We start from the raw sequence: 22,361 nt of genomic DNA, 5'->3' as shown, positions 1-22,361 counted from the left end.
ATATATATATATATATAGTGTGTGTATATATATATATATTGTGTATATATATATACATACGTATATACGTATATATATATATATATTGTTCAATTGTTGAATTTTCTAAATGTCTAAAAAAAAATGTGTATGAGGGTGTAGTTTAAATCTCACATGTAAACAGAACTGTGTTTTACGATGTTATGGTGAAATATTTGCTGAGAGGATATCTTTTCATATTTAAACTTACCTCTCTTTAGCATTTATAAGCAGCAAACTAAATGCGTTTAACACTCTAGCAGGTACACAGGTATCTTTTGATGTATTTCTTTATGATAATTTTCTAGTGGGAACCTATAAAGTGAGGTTGGTTTATGAAATGAACAACAATATAATAAGACTTGCTGTTAATAATATATATTTGTATTAGAGAAGTTAGCTGTAAAACATCAAGTACAAAAATTGCCTTTGCTGTGATTGATTTTTGCCCTTTGATGCAAGCCCGAGGTTAAATAATCTCAGAAGTCACCTTCATGTCCTGTCGGAAATTTGGGAAAGATATAATGGTAGGCATAATAATCATCAAATAATAAAACACGTTCTAATCTTCGAATCATACAAATATATAGGCATGGTATGTACAGGAATGTTGCATCTTATAATGAGAAGGGAACTTGATTAGCCTACAATACATCAGGAATAATGGATGTCATAAAATTGAAATCCTTTATCTTATATTTATAATATTATAAATAAGAGATGTTTTTTACAGTAGTGTAAAGTCTGAATTATTATTGTTTTTTTTTTTTTCAATTGATGATCAAATGTAACTTTTCTTAAAGTGTTTGCCACATTTTTCTTAATACATTTGATCATCAATGAAAAACTGCATTTTGTATTTATTCAGGTTTTTATTGTCCAATATGAAAATTTGTTTGATGATCTGGAAGGAGGAAAACACTTTCTCATGGCACTGTATGTGCAAGTTTTCACTTTGAGTTGTGAGAGATCTGAGCTTCTTAGATGGCCATGAAGGCATCAGGTCCAGCCCCTTCTCTCAGGATCGTTCAGATGTGTTTCGTCCTCTCGGCAGTTGGTGAAGGAGGAGGAGAAGGAGCTGAACGGTTAATGTACAGGAGAACCACAGCGCCGAAAGTCTGGGAAAAGATAAGTGCTACCGTTTGATAAGCTGTTGGAAAGCCGTAGAAGCTCGCCTGGTTATATTTTTCTGCTTTCTAAATGCTCAGAAAGATCAGATGTCATTTTCCGAAGCACATAAGCGATGTTAAAGTCAACGGTTTACCTTGTGTTCAGGTGAGTGTAGATCCACCTCAAAGAGACTTCATGGAGTGTTAACGTTACCGTTATAGCTCAGCTAGCTTTGGTGGTTACAGTCCGCCGTTATATTTGTATGTTTACCGTTACCTTTGACCTGTGATGGACGAGTACAAGGACCGGGGGCTCACTTCGTAACTTCGTATTGGGTTGGTATTTTTTCTGTATTTTCTTCCAATCACGTCCGCGGCAGGACTTTTCGTTTGGTCGTCATAAGTGGAAAACGCGGAAAGAGGCTGTAAAGGAATCGTGCGACCAAAATTATGAGTCGATCATCCCAAATGTGTCTGGCACTGCTATTACTACCATATTCAATATATATATTTATATATATACCCCTTAATTATAAAAATGCGTCAACGTAAACTAGTTGACTTAGAAGTGCATTTTATTTGGTGTCTGCGCTTTCAGTTTATCCCTTATTATCTAAAAAAGTGACTTTTTTTTTTTTTTTTAGCGATACTGTGGCTTTTGTGATCTCAGTGTTGTCAGTTGCCAACATGTGTTTTTGCTGCTGTCAGGTCATTTCAGGCACAGCCTCTGAAGTCTGCACCCTTGGCTTTCTAGTGCATCAGTGGTTCAGAGAAGGGTATGGCCCCAGCTCTGACAAAAATCCTTAAAAATGGCCACGGGATCCACTTGTCCTCACCCCCTGCCACTGTCAGAACTGACTCAGATGGGAGAGCCATGTGCAGTATAGAGCTACAGCCTCACATGAGACCCATAGATGATGATGACAATGACCTCCAGCAGAAGATGTGGAACCTTGCCTTACCTTTCAGCCTCTTGGACGCTCCTTCCAACCCCCCGCTTTCGCCATGCCCGCAGACATCCGACAGCCAGTGTGAGACGATGTCCCTGCCCAGTCCAAACTCCCTCGTCAGCCTCCTGTCCTTCAAAAAAGGCTCCAGAGATTCCCATCACGTGGCCTCAGTCTTCCCAGATGTACCGGACATGTTTTTAGTTCCTGGGCCTGAACACAATAGACAACACATTTGTCTGCCACATGGATGGAGTGCTGCTCCTGAATGCCAGCCATATGGTGGTGATGTGTACCACTCCTCCCTTAACCTTACCAGTGTTTGTCCTCCATATCCCCAATGGGAGTTAACATCCCAGGGCCACACACATTTGTTTGCACCTCCACCTTCACTGAGACAGGAGAAAGCAGCGGGGATGGTCTGCCCTCCCCCAGTTTCAGCGCAGCCTTGCATTGACAGGGTAAGCCCTGACCAGCTGACGTCCAGAGCTGTGCTAGAGGAAGCCGTGAAGGCGCAGTTCTCGCGGCAGACAGACCTGCGCAGCCGGGCTTTGAAACTGCGAAAGAGACTGCAGATCCTGCTAGGAGAGCAGACTGTGCGGCACTGCAACCAGCAGCTGGAGGGGCTGGCAAAACACAGTCAACACGGAGATTTGTCTTTTGACTGCCTCAACTCTCCACAAGAAAGCAGTAAACTAAGTTTTCCTTGGCTAGAGTTGCCAATAGCCTCGTCATCCTTCTCAGAGGTCGGAGAGTTCAGCCACTCCAATCAGGTGGTACTGAGAGGTCTGCAGGAGGCCTTGGACTCTGAGGCTACAGCCAGCAGCAGCTCAGATGAGGAGCCAGTGGAGGAAAAGATTTGTAGCAGGATTTCATCCATGTGAGTATCCAGGTCTGTTTTTGTTTATTCAACCAGTGCCACAGTGAGCGTGTGGCTATTACAGCTGCTGATTACAGCTAAATAAACCAGCAAGAGTGCTCAGACTTTAAAAGTCCACAGAACGGCACAGCTTAACCATTTATTCAGCTAAAGCCATATCAACAGTATATGAAAACAGGTTCCAAAACTCAGCTGTAGTGTCACTGGCAAACTGTTCTGGGATCTGGTTACCAGAAAGCAGCTGTTCTTCACAGTAAAAATCACTGCTCTTTTCTTAATTACTGTTGAAAGTTCACAGAGGTTGGCTCCGGCACTGGGCGTCTGGTCAGTTAAATACCCGACGAGAGCAGCTTTTTAACTTCGACTGATGTAAAAGTGGAGAGAATGGATTGTCAAGTTTGCTTGACAATATGGGAAGGGCATATTAAGTCAGTATTAAGTCATGCACGGTTACAAATGCCAAGAATGACATAAGAAATCCACTCCTTCTTTTAGAATAACAGTGCGAGTTTTGGAAAAAATCATCTAAAGTGTTACGAGGTCCACCGTGCTGTTTACTTGGCCTTCAGTGAGGTTTACAGTGTGGTTGTCATAAGTGCAAGTTTTGTCCTCCCAGATGTGGGGGAGTGTTATGACATTTTTTTTACCATGCACACACACACACACACACACACACACACAAGCGCGCGTTCCTCTTTCCATGCTGCAGTCATAACACATTCAACAGAGCAGCCAGCTCTTTTTGCCCACAGGGTAGGAAATAAACACAGTCTTTCCAACAAGGCAGCAACTTGCCAGCCATTCTGTGTGCACATTCCTCAGCTCCTCCCCTTTCTAGTGAAAAAATCCTTTAAAGCGTGTGTCTAGATTCAAGGTTGAGATGTTTGTGGTGTCCTTGTTTTGTTTTTTAAAGACTTATATTGACTGAATGTGTAAAATATCAAATGCAATCTTTTTAAAGCTTTAACATCTAGAAAAACTACACTTAAAAATGAAATTGTTGTTGTTTTGCAAAATGGGAATTGGCTGCTTAGTCTAGTTCATGATTGCCCTTTTGTTTTGTTTACCTGAATTCAGGTTTTGTGCTTGGTTTGCAAGTTTGTTTGCTTTTTTATTTTAGTAGCTATAACTGTTCAAAAAAAAACTAAGCGAATTAGGGAGATCTGTCTTGCCTACCAGGATGTTTAAAAAAAAAAAAAGGATTACGGTCACTTGGGATGATGATTCAGATGATAAACATGCATTTTAGACGACAGGCAGTCTTTGCAGCCGGAGCTCTTGCACAGATGGGGTTAAGGGTTTATTTCAGGTCTAGAGAATGAGCGCGTGATCCTAGCCTGTGCAGTAGTTATTGAAATCTCAATATAGATCACAAACCTTTCATCAATAAGATTCAACCTTGTTGACCCCTTAAGTTGTTTCCCGTGAGCCTGGAAGAGTCCAGAACACTAACTAAAATAATGGTTGTTGGGTCTGACAACAGTACTGAGACAGTATTGTTTGTGTGTCTGCGCGTGTGCTTTTATTTGGCCAGCTTGTGTCATCTCAGGAGTGTCAGCTTGTCCTTTGTAGAGACTGCTCTCCTCCTGCATGGAACAATGCTCCGTTCTTCATCTGTAAACCTTGCCTGGGGATTTTTAAAAAAAGAATTTATGGTTGATTCCTTCTCAAAGAGGATAGGACTCTGCAGGGGAGGGGATGGGTCACTGCTCTCTTTTAGAAATGTTAAATAGTAAAGACTTTTATCATTCGAAGTATGAACTTGTGAAGCGCAGATATAGTTTTGACTTAAAAGAAAAAAATCACTTCCAGATGTTGCTCTGTTTTCATTTTCAAACATGCTACACAGCAGTATTTTTCAGAGACTAAGGGGTCAAGTTTAAATGCCAGGCACACCCTAAAATCTTGATGCTTCTGCAAGAGCCAAGAGCCTCAAATTGGGGGGAGGGGGTCTTCTTCCTGGCGCTCCCCTCCAAAGCAGCCAGGATTCAAATATGCAATATAGAAGTATGGATGTAATGGATGCAGTCTGTGAACAAGCACAGTAACAGGTATGAAGCAGCCGTTCCCATTCTGTCCTTTCCTCTTCTCCTAATGCTCCGCAAATATTCCTGGAATTTTCTCATTATACAGTTGGAGTGAGCTGCAGGGCTGCTCACTCCAAGACCTGACAATGGCCAGGTCTGGCCATTGTCTGTGAAAGAAAAAGAGCACCTACTGCTCAACAAAGAGACACTAGCTTAGGATTGAGTGAAACTTACTGGAGAAATAAGCCATTTTGGACATTTAATGGACTGTTTTGGTTTTTTTTCCTTTCTTTGTTTTTGTATTGACCATAAAGTGAGGGTAACTTTGTTCATTGAAGCAAACAGCATTTAGGGTATTTGATTAATCAGGGTAACAGTGAAATAGCTAACTCATAATATCAAAGGGTATTTTGCCAGGTGCACTGTGTGTAGCTGCTTGCTGACTAGTCTAACCTTTTCCTCTCCTGTTTGAAGTGGGGGAGTCTCTGTCTATCCTAGCCAAGGTCCAAGAGCAATGCCATAGCAACTATTGCCCTGCTGAAGTCAGCCAACCACACACAAACACACACACACAAAGATAAATGCTAACTGAACAGCCTAGTGCCATGGAAACATGCTATAGACACACACCACACAAGTCAACTGTGCTTTATTCTGTGGCCTAGATAGGCTTTTGTGCTTGAGCAAAATTCCCCCCCCCCCCCCCCCCCCCCCATGCTGTTTGGATGCTAAACAGTTTACATGCCTGTATAAAATAGGTCAGGTAGACAGAGCTGCAGTACAAAATTGCAGATTGATTAATCATCTTGTTCTCAGACCGACATACCTGGTTTTCATGATTGTATTCAGCGCGTTGAAATAAAAATCCAAGGCTTACAGCTTTACACTCGACTTTCTTCTTGTGGGGTTGAATGGGGGGTATAAAGCCTTTGACAGGGATGAATATAATATTAAAGTGCTTTTGTACGGGTGTAACTGTCCTCCCCTGTCATCCATCACCCTGTCCCTCCTGCCAGCAGCAGCAGCAGTTGCTGTGAGAAGCAGTGGCTGGAAGAGAGAGCAGAGCTGAGCAGCCGATGGACTTGGTTGGAACTGCGCTTGGCTGAACTAGAAGGGAGGATACTACACCTGGAGGGGGTCCACAAGCATATACGCTCTATGAAGGTATGACAATATGTGTCTGTACCAACTGACTGACAGACAGTTGGTCAGTTATATTATATGACATTAAGCTTGCACACTCTTGTCAAGAAAAAGGATACAAAAAACAAACTTTCATGGATTGCCCGAGCTACAATAAGTAGTATGTTTTAATCAGTGTTTGGATCCTCTCTTCTCTGTCTTTCTGTGGATCTCTGTGTTTCTCAGGGTCGGGTGGTGCTTGCAGACTCCCAGCCACTCACTGACAGGCAGATTCAGCAGACGCTGCTGAAGGAAATGGCGGGTTTATCCTGCACAGCTTCTGATCTGGACAACGAACCCTGCAGCCCTACACGCCTTCTGCACAATATAGAGAGACAGGTAGGAGGGAGGGATTATTACTTGCACCTCTGATACCAGGCATGAGTTTAAAATAAAGAGGATTAGTAATCTAGAATTATAGATGCTGTTTTAGGAGATTACCCTTTTCTGTCTTGTGATCTTCCATATCCCAATGACAGGTTGAGAGGATTAAACTAATTAATTGCGGGATGCTTACTTTCTGACCTTTGTGGTAATATGCTAAATTAGAGGCTGCAGGTCAAATGAATGAAAAGATAACAATGTTATCCTTTTCTGCAGCTATAAAGCATATATGGTATCACTCTTGGCTGGAAGCAGTGCTTAATCAGTGGAAAAAACACAAACTTTGTCCAAAAACCTCTCATGTTTAGCTGTTTCCCACTTTTTCTTTGGTCATATTAGCCTTTTTGGCCAGGGTGAAGGGAGTATCTGCCATCAAACAAGAAGACAGCCGCATGTAACTACGACTGTGTTTGCTAGTTCACCTTATGTGCATTAATGTAATAACGTGGTTAGCCGACTCAACGTAAATTACACACGGACAACATTAAGCTACTCACGCAGAAAAGAACGGCTGCTGCTGCCATCATCATCCATCATCATTTCTGCTACACTGGCAGGGCTAGGGGCCAGGACTCTCCTCTTCGGGTTCTTGGGGGATGTTGCAAACTCCGGGTCCGATAACAGGCACCACACCCGCAGTAGATGTGCACGGTGTGAGGTCTTGCAGCAAGCTATCAAATACGGTGCATTTCTTGGCTTTTAAAAAAACGCTATGCGTCGCCAGGTGTTTCAGCAGATTCGAGGTGTTACCTCCTTTGCACAGTATCACCTTAAAGCACTTGTTGCAGGCTGCTGAGTTTGCATCTTTTGCTGTGAAGTACAGCCAGACTTTTTATTCTGTAGCTCTGCTCTAAAAGAACGTACGTACCTGGGCCCGCCTACTATCCTCGGAAAGGTAAAGTGATTGGCTAGAATCCAAAGTGTATGACGTCTCAGGAAAAAAAGCACCAAAATAAAGCACCGGAATGTGTGCTGCCTTTCGGTCTGGTTACTACCGTTTATGTCAGAACCGGTACCCATCTCTACTCTTGATAGCTTTAAAGCTGTACTTATGTGCACACGAGAATCAAATTCAGTAAAAAAACAAAAAAAGTACTGATTCACAACCCACACCGAGACATGTTGTGATTTAAGTTTATGACCTAGAGCTGGGTAATCTGTTGAAAAGATCATCAAGTGGTCCTTTTTAGATTCATGATCCTTGATTTTAATCAAATTGATTTGATCTATTTTGACCATATGATTAGTTAGGACACAAAACCTGTCACTTCAACTCCAGGCTAAAACTTACATATCATTGCTTTCTGTTTTGGTTTTGATTTTATTTTGACACTTTTTACCTTCTACCTAAGACACATAGTATGTTCAGTGAGCACCGACCTTACTCGTTTGCTTATCCTTGCAATCCATGTGATTCGTATGGAAAGAAAACCGCATGCCAACCTTAGGCAATCCATTATATAAAGTCATTAACACACCCCCAGCGTGCTCACCCACCCAAGAAAAACAACTTCTATTTGTATTTCCATTTACACTTGCTTTAGAAGTGGTATGTACCTAAATACCAAAATATGTGTTTTGCCTCAACATGTTTTCGGAGCTCATTCAACGTGGGACTTTCTATTCACTCTCGGTTCATACTCTTTTTATTCGCCTCGGTAGAAAGTCAAGCCAAGGCTAAAGACATCTAACTCGATGTGTTCTTTCTGTGAAGCAAATGCTTCAGGGGAAGTCTGAACGGCTGGATCGTATCTCACTCTTATGTGCATTATTTGGCTGATGTCTTCATTGCAGAGTGCTCAGCTTAGCCAGATCGTCAACAGTCTGATGCCCCCTCTGAGCTTTTCACCGCTCTCAAAACAGTCCCAGACCTGTAAAGACAGGAGAACCCTCCCAAGGTAGAGGACACACACACACACACACACACACACACACACACACACGTAGTCAGATTGTGTTAATACCTATATTATCTTGTGTGCTTTTGACAAGTTGCAGTTAAATGACACATTTACAAAAAACGTCTTTAAAAACTGTTAATTTATGTGAAAATCTGACATATTTCAGACTCTAATGGTGACAAGTTTGTCTGTTATCTCTTTAAAGTCTAGGCGATAGGGTGAAAGCACGTCCCAGCTTGTCGTAAAACCCACTGAACCCACTTCGGTCTCTTCATGGAGTCTGACTTCAGTAATCCCTTCATGTCTCCCCTTCCTGTTGCCTTTTTAACTCTCTGCCTGCCTGTGAAGATGAAAGCCCCATAATAAATGAAAGGCATTCTGTTTCTTTTATTCATGTACAGTAACAAGTGGGTATAAGTAGGGATTGATGAACAAGATCTAAGGAATCAACACCTTGAAAGAAGTTGCTTTTCGAGCATTGTGATCTTGCTACGAAGCACAAACCTAACACGTGACCTTATCTGGTTGCGTTTCTGCAGCGGCCAGAGAGGAGATGTTTTCTTGCCTGTGAGCTCCAAGAGGAAGAGACTAGGGACTAGGCGGCTCTTTAAAGCTGATGCGTCATGCGTGTGTGCCCGAACCCGACCCCTGGTCACCTACCACAAGCCCAGGCTGTTCACTTTCAACTCGTACGGCTCTGGCAGTCCACTGGTAAGCCATATGTCGACCCCCTTCTTCTTCTAGTCTGTTTAACCATTTACATGCTGTATATAATTGTCAAATTGTGCCTCTTATTACCCTGCAAGCATATCAAATACATTGATTTACGTACTTCTTAAAACAGTTCAGAGATTCTTATGAAATGTTGCTTTAAAGCAGTGCCTTTGAGACCTATTTTAGCTTCAGTAGTGGAGTGCCATCACTAAAATAGGTCTCCAAATTAAATAGGAATTATTGTTCAAAGCCGAACACCTGCTTTTAATTAAGAAATAATATCTCTAATTCAGATGAACAAATGCAGGGTGCTATTTTAAAAGCTCAAGCCTTTATTTAGCCTGCGGGACCAGTACATTATGCTGTCCTCTTACTGCAGATAAAAGATTGCAGTGGCGGTGTGTGTCGAGTGCTTCTTAGCTTCACACTGTTGCGGTAATGAGGATGTGTACAGCATAGGAATCTATAAATCAGCTTAACTATTTAATTTCTCATTCACATGTTCTTGACCTTGAAGGACTTTTAAGCATCGGCATGTCTCACTCAGTGCCGGGATATTTATAGTTTCTGCATCTTTCTGATTCTGAACACTACAATTGTAGCTGCTATAATAAGCAGCGCTGAGCCATCATCATTGTGACATTGTTCAATAACAAAAAGAGCGTTTAACAGATTAATGACTTTAATCAGTGCACTCCATCAGAGATCAGCTTCCTTACATCCATATCACTTATATCCTAAGAGAAAGGAAAGGTAAACTGTAAAGAAACTCTTCCCTGTTGCTAATCTTGCTCCGCCTATCTTGAGCATTTTTTTTTTAAGTAATCTTTTTGATCTCTTGTTCTCTTTTCCTTTTGCTCCAGCACTCAAGAAAGTCCACGGCTACCTTCTCCTCCTCGCTGTCCTCATCTTCCTGTTCATGCTACTCCTCTTGTGATCCCATAGTCTCATGCTCTGATCCCGACTGCAGCTCCAGCGGGGTCTCCTCCGACACATTCAGCTTTCGACGTCACCCTGTGTCGTCTCTGTCGTTTGGTAGGAGAAACGTAGCTACATTACATTGGTCAGCATGAGCAAACTTTGTAAGCTAATCAAGATTTTAGATCATTTGATTACGGTGTTGTTTTTGAACTGCAGTCAGCAAGAGTAAATATTAGGCTTCCTGTCTGACATGGTAGACCGACTCTGAAGGGTCACACACCCTGGCCATGTATTTGTCATTTCAGGCCTGTAGAGCAAAAAAAACAAAAAAAAACAAGATTTGCTAAAGTAGGGGGCAGTTGAGATATGTTTGTAGGGTTATAATAAACTATAAGGTATAAAGGGTAGATGGTTTTTAGTTATACGTCTTGTCATATCAGCTTACTATAGTGTGATCAGTCAGAATTTTAAAAAGACCCCACTGCACACAGCAGATGAGAATAATCAGCCAAAACTTAACCAAACTGGTCCACAGAGCCAAGAAAACAGGTCAGGTTACATGCAATATTTTAAAACAGGCATCACAATAATTAAACCCTAAAATGAAAGCACACGTCCTGTCGTGATGGACCGTAACCACATTTTTAATCGCACTTTGGAGAACGATCACTCAGATGTCAACATGGGGACAAGTCCAAATGTTTTCAGGGGGATAAAGCTCCTTAATCTCCTGGTCTTCTGTTGTGCTCTTTTGCAATGATAATATTTTTAACTACTGGTGACTACTATTGTAATTTGATTGTGATTCTTAGTGTTATTTAAACTTTTTTTCATTCAATTCAGTTTTATGTATACAGCGCCAAATCACAACAACAGTTACCTTAAGGCGCTTTATATTGTAAGGTAGACCCTAGTAGGGCTGTGCGATATGACCAAAATCTCATATCCCGATATAAGAAGTCTATCATCCGATAACGATATAAATCACAAAAATGTAACATTTTCTGTAAATTCTGTGAATCTCGACTTGCGGGAAGTGTTTCCAGCTGCGCGTCATGTAGCTGGAGTCGATTGTTTTAACCGATGCATGAAACTATACATTTTTAGACATAAGTTGTAACGGCCGCCGTTTTCTTTGTGAGTATTTATTACACGGTGTGCTGCGGGGAAAAGCCTGTACTAACGTTTGAGTCTAAGGTTTATTTTTTAGCACCTGGCGGCTCTTTTTTACTTCTCATCCGTATCGGATCGGGCCAAAATCCTTTCCACGCCCATCCCCATGACATCACGCTCCAAAGCCCTATAATCTGCTCTTTCACGTGATTCAGTTTATTTTGAAAAGTCTCAACAGGATCTTGAGCTTTATTGTGAAAGGTTTATGTGGAACATAAACAAGCAGACACGCGATCCTGTTACCGTCGTTGTTGCTAACCACAACGTATAAAAACAGGCGCTTGTCCATCAGTAGTGTGGTTATATTAAATATAAGAGAAAGAGAGAACTTTAAGAAATTAATATAGCCACTACAGTGACCATCAAAACGGTGAAAAAATATTGCGGTAAACAGTTTGTTTTGCGACACCAAACGATAGCAAATGAAACGATAGACATTTTATATCGTCATCCGATATATATCGTTATATTGAACAGCCCTAGACCCTAGAATAATATATTCAGAGAAAAACTCAACAACACCCTATGAGCAAACACTTTGGTGACAGTGGGAAGGAAAATCTCCCTATTAACAGGAAGAAACTTCTGTCAGAACCATTCTTAAATACATGGCAGCAGGGATGGTGTGTAAAGAATTTTTAAAAACGTAAAAAAAAATATATATATATTTTTTGTTTTAGTATGCGTAGATGTTGTACAACTAGGGCGACGCGTGTTGAGATGTTGCTGTTTAAACTGTGTGCTGAATTGAATTTGCAAAAGGTGTTGTATTCTTGTGTCCCCACACTTAAAAATGGTCATATTCTTCCAGGCACACCTACGAGCCACCACGTAAAGAGGGTGCCAGGCAGAGAAGTATGGTCCCAAAGACCTTTAGTTGTCAACAGTCCAGCAAACTACAAGCGACACAGCTCCACGCCGCTGCACAACAGTAAGATCGCTCTGTATACTCGTACTGATTACAAATTATGCCTCATTGTGTGGTGCTCTTTCATTCTGCTGGTCTCCTTTGTTTTTCTTCTCTTCATGTTCACCATACTGATATTTAGGCCCAAAGCATGCTTGCAGCTTACTAAAGTGTGATCAGTCATTCAGCGATTAAGAAGAACGAAGGATAGAGGTGCACTTTAAAAAGCCGCACCTGTGCATGTGCTCTTAATACCGATATCAAAGCGACTGGGTCACATTGTTTTTGCTAAAGTAATATAATCTATAACAGGCAAGCAAAAGTTACTTTAATTGTAGCTAAATCAGTGGTAGCATTCATGTCTTTATATTCTAAGCAGCCACTCGGATTCATTAATGCAACAGTTCAGGTAATAAATGCAGTCTTTCAGTTTTTCTAAAGAATAATTTGTGCATAATTAAAAATGAAATGACAGTTCATCATATCCAGACAGCTCACCCATTTGCTTGTATTCAGTGAAGGCAAACAATAACCGGCTGCTTCAAAGTCATCCGCTCACTCTGCTTGTTTTCTCCCCGTCGACTATCATAATTCATTCCTACCGTGTCAGATATCCCACTGGGGCTGTAAGAGGCATCCAACTGAGCAGTAGATGGAAATAAAATCATTTGGCATTTCACCTATGTCTGTAAGCACCTTGGTATGTTAGTCTGAAGCTAATGAATGATCATTTCCTGTAACATTTACGCTGCATACCTTTGGCAGCCTGGAAGGTTAACAATTTAAGAGGATCTTGCATACGTGGTTTTCCATATTGTAGATGGATGATTCAAAGTTTAGATTTTCCACTATTTCTCTGGTAAAGGTTGAGGAAATGTTGAATGATATAGATGAGCGGGGGAGAGCATAAAGGAGGACATACAAAGGAAGCAGACTGACGACGGATGAAGGCAACAGACCGGGCAACGCTTGTCGATTTTGTGTCAGCTTGAATGATCTTATTGTCGTTTGTCAATACCTGAAGAAGGCAGTCTGTCAGGTAAATGCCAGCTCAGATAATAGCCACATGGAAGCAGATTTCTTATCAAAGCTGATCTTAGCTGGAATGGGATGAGATTACATAAACCGTCAAATCAAGCAAGATGCAGAAATGTGGACGGATGACGTGGAGACTGATGACTTTCAACTGTGGTATATTTTACAGTGTAACATAGAGAACTCAGTGTGTTTAAAGACAAATTAATTGCTATAGCCATTTAAAAAAAAAAAAGAAAAAAAAAAAGATCCACTTACTCCTGTGTTCTGTTCCTTTAAAGTAATTTGAAGCAGCAGTTTGGTGAGTAAAACTCATATAAATAATGATTGGGGATTAATGTTTTCACTGATTGGTAGTAGATTGGAATAAAAATGAAAAACTTGAAATCATTCTGACAGGCTATTAATTCAGTTTCTTGTGTTTGTCTCTGTGTTTCGCTGTAGGTCACGAATACAAGCAGAACGCCAGGCATCGTAAAAGCAGAGTTATGGGTTTGTCACCCATCAGGTTGTTAGTCTCTGCTCGGAGTCGACACAGCAAAGCCAGTCAGAGGAGAAGGAAGAGAAGACGCATCCGCAGGCTGCTGGAAGGTGTGTATACGCAGTGAAAGCTCATACTTGGGTTTCAGTACTTCTTCCACAGCTTATGTTTTTGGTCGTGTGTGCGTGTCGTCATTCTGTCTGCAAACACAATAGCTCGAAACGTTTTGATTGGATTCTGGTTAAGCGTTGTAGGGGTGTAGAGCGCTGTCATGTTAACAGCACATCAAAATTTGTCTTTCATCCAAAAAAGCCTTAGAACTCAAAAACGAAACATAGATGAATCTGTATCATCAACGTAGTCAACATATAGGGAATGATCTATGGGGATTCTAAGTATCATTTTATTATTATTTTGTTATTTACAGTAGCTGTATGTAATTTACACATAGAATGTCCTCATAAATAAAACCAAATTGTACTTAAAATCCTGTCAAAGAAAATTAAATGAATATATAGAAAATCCAAAACTATTCCCTAAACGTAAATACGACCCAGAGTGAGCTGCCTTAGTCGAAATTTGTGCTCTTGATGAGCACAAATTTAGAGCTGTTTTAACAATGTAGCTGCTGGTTTTAGTGTACAGCATGTCTGTATATGTCTGTGTTTGTATACCCAGATGAGGAGGATGCCCTGTACCAGCTCTGTGATCCAGCAGAAAGTTCAGATGATGTGCTAGAGGAGAGCTACTCACATGCATCACACAAGCAGGCTTCACAGGTAACACAAAACACATGTTGTTGTTATTAAAAACTAAAGAGCCAAGAAAATGATATAGGTGAAATGTAAGAAGTAGCAGATTTAATGATGAAGGGCTGTTAGGATAGGATGGATATGACAGGATAGGATAGATCCACCTACATCACTTAATATGTGCATATGTGTAGAATGTAAAGAAAGATGACCACAAAAGTTTTGTCAGGACATCTGAAGATTTAGAATGACTTTGAATATGTAAACTCTTCTGAATGATTGGTAAGCTCTTGACTCAAGCTGGGAACGTTTCCTTCTAGGGCTTTGTTCGCAAACGCCAGGGAGAGAACGTGTACAACATCAACAACATTGTCATTCCCATGCCACTGGTTAAAGTAGAAAAGCTGCAATACAAAGAAATTCTAATACCCAGGTATGAATGGAAACGCCCCTGAAAGTGTTACAATGTATCACAATGAACCATAACTCCTTTGGGAAGACTAATGACCAGTCTTATTGACTGGTTTTACAGTAGTTGTGATTCTGCATAATTGTATTTTGCAACTTATTTATTATAAACAATCACTTTTACCAGAGTGATGTCTGATTTGTAAAGCTATTGTTTAAAAATGACATAAAAGTAAATGGAAGTTGGCCATTATCATTATTATAATGATTAGTTTATCTTTATTGCAGTTGGCGAGTAGTTGACATCCAGCCTCTGATGGAGATGGAGCCAGAGAAGGTGGAGGGGCATGAAACAGAGCATTTCCTTTCTTTGAACATGAGCAGTTTATTTTCATTTGTGAACAATCCGGCATCTTAATGCCCTTCTGTCTGTCTGTGTGTTGTGTTCAGGCTGAGGCTCTCAGTGATGAAGTCTTTGCTCAGCGGCACCTGGCTTTGGAGCAAAAAGAGAAGTTACGCTGGTCGTCCTGGGATAAGAGGAAACACCGTAGGCGCCCTACAAGGTGTGGACACTCACACAAACTCATAAATGTAGCAATAATGAGGGTGTCTCATCAGTAATGCAAAATCTAAGGTGAACTACAATGTTAGAAAATATTAGAATGTTTTTAAAGGGCCTACAGAATTAAAACAGTTCTGTAAAAATACACAATAAACCTCAATGGCTGAGGAAGTTAATCCAGGTAGATAATGAGCAGACAGAAGAACGTGTTATAACCTCAGATCTTCCAATAGATGTTACCTGAATGTGGATTAATGCCACCACTGATCATTGTATTACATTTGGAAAGCTTTAAACAGTGAACTCTCAAAGACGTGCAGCTGGTTTCAGACTTGTTTTGTTTGTGTGCATGTAAAAACCTGGAAATTTGAGACAGTGTTTCATGGGGTGTGTTTGTTTTCTCATTCCAGATCTGGCAGCAGGCTTTTAGGCAGTGGGGGTGGGATGTACACATCAGGAGAGGAGAGTTCTGTGGAGTGGAGTTGCGCTCAGCTGGATCTTGATGATTCGCTGAGGTCAGAGGAGTGGCTGGTAAGATCAAAAGCGCCACAGCTGAAACCTGAAATCCTCAAGACAAACTGAGAATATCACAGGATTGTTGATCAAGGTGACACGGGAGGCAGCTCATGTGGAGTCATGCATATTTACGCTGTGGTGTCCCCAATATGCTGTTTACCGTATTTACGCTTGACTGTTGTTTCCAACACAAGGCTTTATAAATCATTTAAAGGAAAATCAGCAGACTGCAGCACTTTCACCCATACATTGCGTGTAAGGATATTTGCTGTAACATTCCTGTGAAAAAACGAAGCCAATTCACGTGTCCTTCAGCAGAGACAAAGAATATAAATCAGCAGCATTCATCTCATTCAGTCACCATTCATCTTGTGTGAGCTATGGAGCCTTGGTGGGTTCTTGAGAGCCTACAAGGATACTTGTTTCCACTCTTGTTTCCTGTGATGATGCCCTGATTGCAGTCGTCTATTCCACTTTGCTTTGATTAGAGAGCGAATGAGTTGTCCCTAAACCAGACTTACCCAATCAACCTTCTCCACACTACAAATAACCCCTACTTCACTGCGTTGCACTTCTTATGCACTCCAGAGGCCATACAAACCATGATTAAAGCACAACCATTATTTATTTATTTTTAAACAGACATCTGAGCCATGCACAGATGTATTATAGCCCTCAATGTGCATATTCACTGAAGGGACTGTTATGAAAAAAAGGACAAATAAAAAGCTTTCTGCAGTTTTATTTTACACTTAATGTCTGCCTTGCAGGAAATGTATGTAGCCAGTTGTGACTACTTACAAAAACATGCACCCCAGTCATATTCAATTTACAAATAAAGATAATATTCAATTTTTTTCTGAATGACATTGATTTGTCTTCCTTGTCAGCCTCAGACACCCTGGGAGCCTCGAGTCTTTCCTTTGGATGAGGATAAAGAAGGCGCTCTGCTCTCTGATGAACAAGAAAAAGTCCCGTATGGGTGCTTAGGGATTAGTTCAGCCTCTTCCACATCAAAGAACTCAAACTCCCAACCAGCTCCATCTCAGGCTTGTTATGCTACACTGCCCTCTGGGGGACAAAGCAAGAACAGCAGCTAATACTGCCGTGCCTTCTTTTTTTGTCTTTGAATGTAAGTTCATTAAACATTCTACGTGTGTGTGTCTTCTCAATTTTAAGCAAGTTTAATTTGTTTAACCACTTATTCCACATCAGTCATACACTGAATTGTCTGTGCTTTGATTAATCTATCCAGTATGTCATTCATAACATAAAATTATTATTACTATTATTGTGATTGGACTTTAACACATACATTATTAATTTATTGGATCATTCATAAAGAGTACAAAGAGTATTTTAGAAGGTTAAGCCTCTGAAAAACATCCTTCAGTATTTTATCACTTAATTTAATATTTGCATCATTTCTTTTCCAGATCTCCTCTCATCAGGGACAACGAGCAGAACATGTCCCCTAGGAACCTTACTGGGAATATTTAATACATTCCACGAGCATTGTGATCTGATGTAATAAAAAAATAATAATTTTTTTAGACAAAAGTGATTATTTTGTTAGGGTTGTGACAGTAGTCACAGTAGTTTTAACTTCTGCAGCGGTTTCAGGTTTTAATGTAAAAGTGGTACTGTATGTAAAGTAATAGATCTATCAGCAACTCCACTGTAGTGTCACGTTTCTTTCATGTTTGTATCTGTCAACGCTATTTATTTCTACAGTTGTCTTAAAATGTAAATATAGGATGTGTTTAGTAACTTTTTATGTAATTTTTAACTTTTACTTGGTGTACTTGTGCTTTTTGTTTGAAGATGCTGTCCTTTTTGTATTTTTTTTCCACAAAAAAGAAAATGTATTTGGAAAATATAAAACTTTCCAATATAGATGCCATGCTCTACTTCCATAGTTATCTCAGTGATCAGATCTGTAGCAAAGGGACATGGCTGCTATTTTTTCCTGGATTGAGAAGCTGCACTAGCGACTCCTACTGGGCTTTTGTTTTTTGGGGCCATGCTTTGATTCGGGGTCCACTCAAATCTTCATAAAAAGATATCTGTATATTCATATTCATATATCTGTAGACAGTTTGTAGTCCATTTGTGGTCTAAATTTGAGCAACTAATCACATTCAGGCAAGCTGTTTCCAGGTAAACAATGGAAAGGAAAAGAAGGATGCAACCTAACCAGGATCACCAATAAGACCCAATGAAAAGGTGAATATATGCATCATTTTGAAATGTCTCAGATTTTTACTTGTGGTACTGCAGTTGCTGAATATTTTATTCTTTTTTTGTTGGTTTTTTTTTTTGTTCTTTTAAGTGCAGTGCCCTATTTTTTGCACACATAGAGGCAGAAGAGCAATACACCTAAAAATACTATGTTTTAATCCCCCTGAATATGTGGTCAAATTACAGGGATAATGTCTGCACAGGACTGGACTGAGGTGCCCCCCAGTAATATCAGTGTTTTGAAAATCGGAAAAATTATTTCCTTTCAGGATTCGTGCAGCCTGTCACTACTGGAAAATCCAACAGGTGTGTGGAAGGATTTCAGGAGGAGTTTAACTAAGAGCAAAAATGTAAAATGACAGAAGGGCGATGAGGTAGAAAACAAGCTGCCTGTGTAATTGGGTCATGACATAGAAAATCTGAAATTAGAATATTGCACATCATTGCTTGTCAAGCTGTCAGTGCCCATTAGTCTGAAAACGAACAAGTGAGGCATCTCTTCATTCGAGAGCTCCGAGGTTTTAATTTCAGTAATGTGAAGGATGTCTGCAATTCTCGCCAAGTCTACTTAAATAAGATGTAATTTATAAAAGCTGGGTGGACAGAACATTGTGAGGTCATTTCAGTGATTTGGATGATTTACCTTTATGGAGGTCGTCACTTTTTAAGGCCACAGTCTTAAAGTGAAACAGCTTGTATTTTGATCCCGTGTGCATAACCTCCTCTTATAACGTCCTGAGAAGGAGGCAATGGGCAGATGGTGGTCAAGGTCATCCCTCTCACATACTGTATGCATGTCAGCTGCTTTATACTGGGGATTTGGTGCTAAGATTCTAGAAATCGAAACTTGGCTTTCATTAAATTATTTACAGATTATAACTGGATGATTCCAAGTTCATAGAGGTGAATAGGGCTCATCTGTGCATTCACATGGCTTTGGGTGTCAGCTGAGGTAAATCTTTTCATTATTTAAGATCCCCCTCCTTGGTCCTTGGTCACACAGCATTACAACACTCTTTGTTGGAGTCAGCAGAAAAAAAACGTAAAACTATCAAGGTCGCTTGCACTCACTTCCAGTTGAGAAGTGGGAGACCTTGTCTCTCCTTGAAAACTGAAGAAGAGCTCGAAGTGTCACATCAGTGCAATAGTAGTAGGATTGTCTGATCTCAATAGCAGGCAAAAAGAACCTCTTGTATCCACATGGGGGCCAAATTGCTTCTTAGAAGACTACACAAGTCAGCGAACAATATAATGCATACACATAGACTGTTTCCATGAGCTCTACATCAATTGAGTAAAATTAACCCTAACCTATAAACGAATAAGCAGATTATTAACCCAATGAAAATGGGGGGAAGATGTGTGCACTGAACTATGAAAAGCAGATTGTAACTACAGCATTTGCACTCTGGGAGGCGCTCTTATATCAAAGAATATCTGAATACCGATTTACCATGTGTAAAAATAAATAAATAAAAAATACTTACTGTTGAACTAGGAGGACCACAAATAACAGATGGGAAGTGATTCTTCATTAAGAACATTGTTTCTGGGAAGCCAGACTATTTTTCGTGCAGTATTTTTAACCCATGCCCCGAACTGCACGTGTGCCTTTATACTGATTTATTGCCATAGCAACCTAAAGAACGTAATACTTGACGAGACGACGTTTCGCCACAATTTCGCCAGCCTTATTTACTTTATAATACCTCCTGGCGTTGTACCTTTACGTCAACACAGTAGGTTTTACACTTCTGTTTAACCTGAAACCTGGTACAGTTTGTTGCTGCTCCACCTCTGTAGTAATTTCTAGCAAAGGGTACACCAGAACACCGTAATGGCTGGTTTAAACACCGACGCAGTCTATCGGCGTGACTAGTATGATCGTTACGGTAAATGTAGGTTGCGGAGCCTGTGTGTGTCCGACAGACCGGGAGTTCCTCTGGAAGACACTACGCCGAACAGGTAAAGAATTCAACACTTCTTTGCTTTTAACAGCATCGTTTTAATGCAGTATAATATATTGCGATTGGCAGCGACTTAAAAAGCATGCGACACTGACTGACTAGAAAAAGAAGTCCTCAGACCCAGCAGTAAATTAACATTTCAGTGAGCTGAAGCTGAAATGATGAGGTGCCCCTCTGTGTCTGTGTGGATGGAAAAAGGACGCATTGTTCGTCGGAAGGAGAACTGAATCTGGGCTCCTGTGAGTCTGTGCGCTGTCTGAGCTGTGGTGTGAGCCGGTTTTAAGATGAAAAATGCTGCGAAATTCATCCGATATTAAATCACATCTTAGGAATAGATCTAGAAATCAGAATCCCAAGATAGGTAGGATCCACACTGACTGACCTAATTGACTCGTCTGTTATTGATCCACTTTTTAATTTTTTGATGGGGTTCACGAATATTGTCTGCATTGTGCTACTTAAAGGCTTCACCTACTGCGGTGACTGCGGGAACTTGGCTTGCTGCGGTGGCAGTGCAAGGGTATTGGGGCTTTAGTAAGCCTATAATACATTTCGGAAAGCTGTAGGTAACTGATAAAATCATCAGAGGGAATCCCTAGAGAAATATGACATTAATTTTCAATCACCCCAGAAAGGAAAAGGGGGGTGCAAAAGGAAAAACACAGGTGCTGAGTCATATTGGCGGGTCCTTCCCCTGATTGATCTCACAAATTGAAGCCCTGTATGTGCATGTCTGTTGTTGTCACCGTCGCCACTGCATTTAATGTTAGATTACAGTTTAGTTTCATTTCATTTTAAAGGCATTTTGAAAGGCTTGATGTCTTTATTAAACCCAGCACAACAAATAACACAAAAAAGCCAGGGCTGTTACACCTCAGAGGTCCTTTTCTTCATACTGAAATGGCTATTAAGTAAGCTCATACATGATGGGTTCCTTACACAGTACATAGGCTTCAGTCCAGTCTCATTTACATACAGGCACTGGCTATTGATTTTCCTCCATCAAGTCCATTTACAGTTTGTGCACACATACATATAAATGCCTGATGCATTCAGGATGAGGCTGCCATATATTGAGTCATGCACAGTCAGGGAGGCTACTGTGAGCTCCTCCTTGGTGAGGGATGGGGCTCATGCTTTCATGTTCGTGAAGGACCTGGCTGGTCATTCCACCTAGGTCTACATTTACCCTGTTGGACGTAAATTCAGCTTTCTCAAGATGCTTCAGCCATCACATTTATCCCTATGGCAGAGAGAACAAGAGGAAACAGAGCTTACTCCCTGTTTGGATTTATACTTTGACATATTTTGGAGAAAAAAGGCCAAAAAGCAACAAAACTGGAACATATGTAACATGCCTTCTGTTTTAACATCGACGCATTGGTGATTACTGATGTGTTTATTTTAGCATAAATGACTCCTTTTATATGGGCTTTATGTATTGATGAGAAGGTAAACAGTCTGAGTTTACTGATTGCGTTTCTGATTGTGTTTAGCCGGAAAGTGGACCTCTGATGCAAAATCTTTGTAGTGATAGCCCTTTTTTTCCTGAAATAATCAGTAGACGTTGAAGTATATGTATCAAAACAAACAAACAAGCAAAAAAAAAAAAATTAGTCTAAATGTCTTTCTATTGTCAAAATCTCAGATTAACTTAAACAGTGAGCTGAAGCTGAAATTATGAGGTTAATTAAGCATTTTGGCTCAAAAATGTGTAAAAAGAAGGGTTGATGGTTTCGGTATTAAATGTCACCCCTGTTTAAGTTGTTGGAAATAATATTGAAAGAATTCTAAGTAAAGTATTTGTTGTCTTACATATATGCATTGCAGGGCTGTGGTTTGTAATCTCAGCTAATAAGTGTGCAGAAACATTCTTAAAATTGATCGGATCTAATAAGCAAAACTGAAAACTTCCATTTGGCTGTAAGAGTGACAATACCGTTTGAGGTGCCAGTTAGGATGGGTATAGCACTGCAACCTGGCAGTTCACATTCACGTGTGGCGCCTCGCATTGTGGGTCAGCTTTACATAAGCCCTTGTGTGTCAGTGAGGCAACCTAATCCTGATTCCTACAAAGATACTTAGTCAGCCTGGACAGCTATACACACACACACACACACACACAGACACACACACACACAGACACAGGCAGTCCTCCTTTGTCACATTCGGAGTTTGATGTAATGCTCTGTGCTTGTTTGTGTCTGTGTGAGACAGAGAAAGTGGGAAAGGCTCC

The 22,361-nt window shown here is 40.5% G+C and overlaps 2 protein-coding genes across 4 annotated transcripts in view; both read left to right on the top strand.

Moving 5' to 3' along the window:
* The first annotated feature begins 1,047 nt into the window (after window positions 1–1,047).
* Window positions 1,048–20,982, top strand: kansl1l (KAT8 regulatory NSL complex subunit 1-like). Of its 2 annotated transcripts, none has more exons than XM_085136373.1 (16): window positions 1,048–1,293; window positions 1,836–2,954; window positions 5,998–6,145; window positions 6,350–6,502; window positions 8,342–8,445; window positions 8,988–9,159; window positions 10,026–10,197; window positions 12,068–12,187; window positions 13,643–13,789; window positions 14,358–14,458; window positions 14,752–14,864; window positions 15,128–15,176; window positions 15,290–15,402; window positions 15,812–15,932; window positions 16,808–17,049; window positions 17,354–20,982. In XM_085136373.1, the coding sequence occupies exons 2-15, from the start codon at window positions 1,906–1,908 to the stop codon at window positions 17,015–17,017; spliced, it is 2,772 nt and encodes a 923-aa protein (XP_084992499.1). In that variant the 5' UTR covers window positions 1,048–1,293; window positions 1,836–1,905; the 3' UTR covers window positions 17,018–17,049; window positions 17,354–20,982. The 2 variants fall into 2 exon arrangements, with proteins under 2 accessions (XP_084992499.1, XP_084992500.1); XM_085136374.1 differs by having other exon boundaries at window positions 1,084–1,293; window positions 6,001–6,145; window positions 17,354–17,813.
* map2 (microtubule-associated protein 2) overlaps window positions 20,012–22,361 on the top strand; it is a 105,972-nt gene continuing 103,622 nt past the window's right edge. For both annotated transcript variants that reach the window (XM_085136369.1, XM_085136363.1), the window contains exon 1: window positions 20,012–20,123. The gene's annotated coding sequence lies outside the window, so the exon portion shown is untranslated. The remainder of the gene's footprint in view (window positions 20,124–22,361) is intronic.

This window comes from Neolamprologus multifasciatus, chromosome 16 (assembly GCF_963576455.1).
Source record: "Neolamprologus multifasciatus chromosome 16, fNeoMul1.2, whole genome shotgun sequence".
Taxonomy (NCBI): domain Eukaryota; kingdom Metazoa; phylum Chordata; class Actinopteri; order Cichliformes; family Cichlidae; genus Neolamprologus; species Neolamprologus multifasciatus.
Note: the sequence above shows the minus strand (reverse complement) of the source record. Positions and strands in the feature narration are given on the sequence as shown.

Coding starts and splice junctions, on each gene's coding strand:
- kansl1l (XM_085136373.1), top strand. CDS start 1,906: ATGGCCCCAGCTCTGACAAAAATCCTTAAAAATGGCCACGGGATCCAC. Junction 2,955..5,997: donor TGTAGCAGGATTTCATCCAT/GTGAGTATCCAG, acceptor CCCTCCTGCCAG/CAGCAGCAGCAGTTGCTGTG. Junction 6,503..8,341: donor TGCACAATATAGAGAGACAG/GTAGGAGGGAGG, acceptor TCTTCATTGCAG/AGTGCTCAGCTTAGCCAGAT.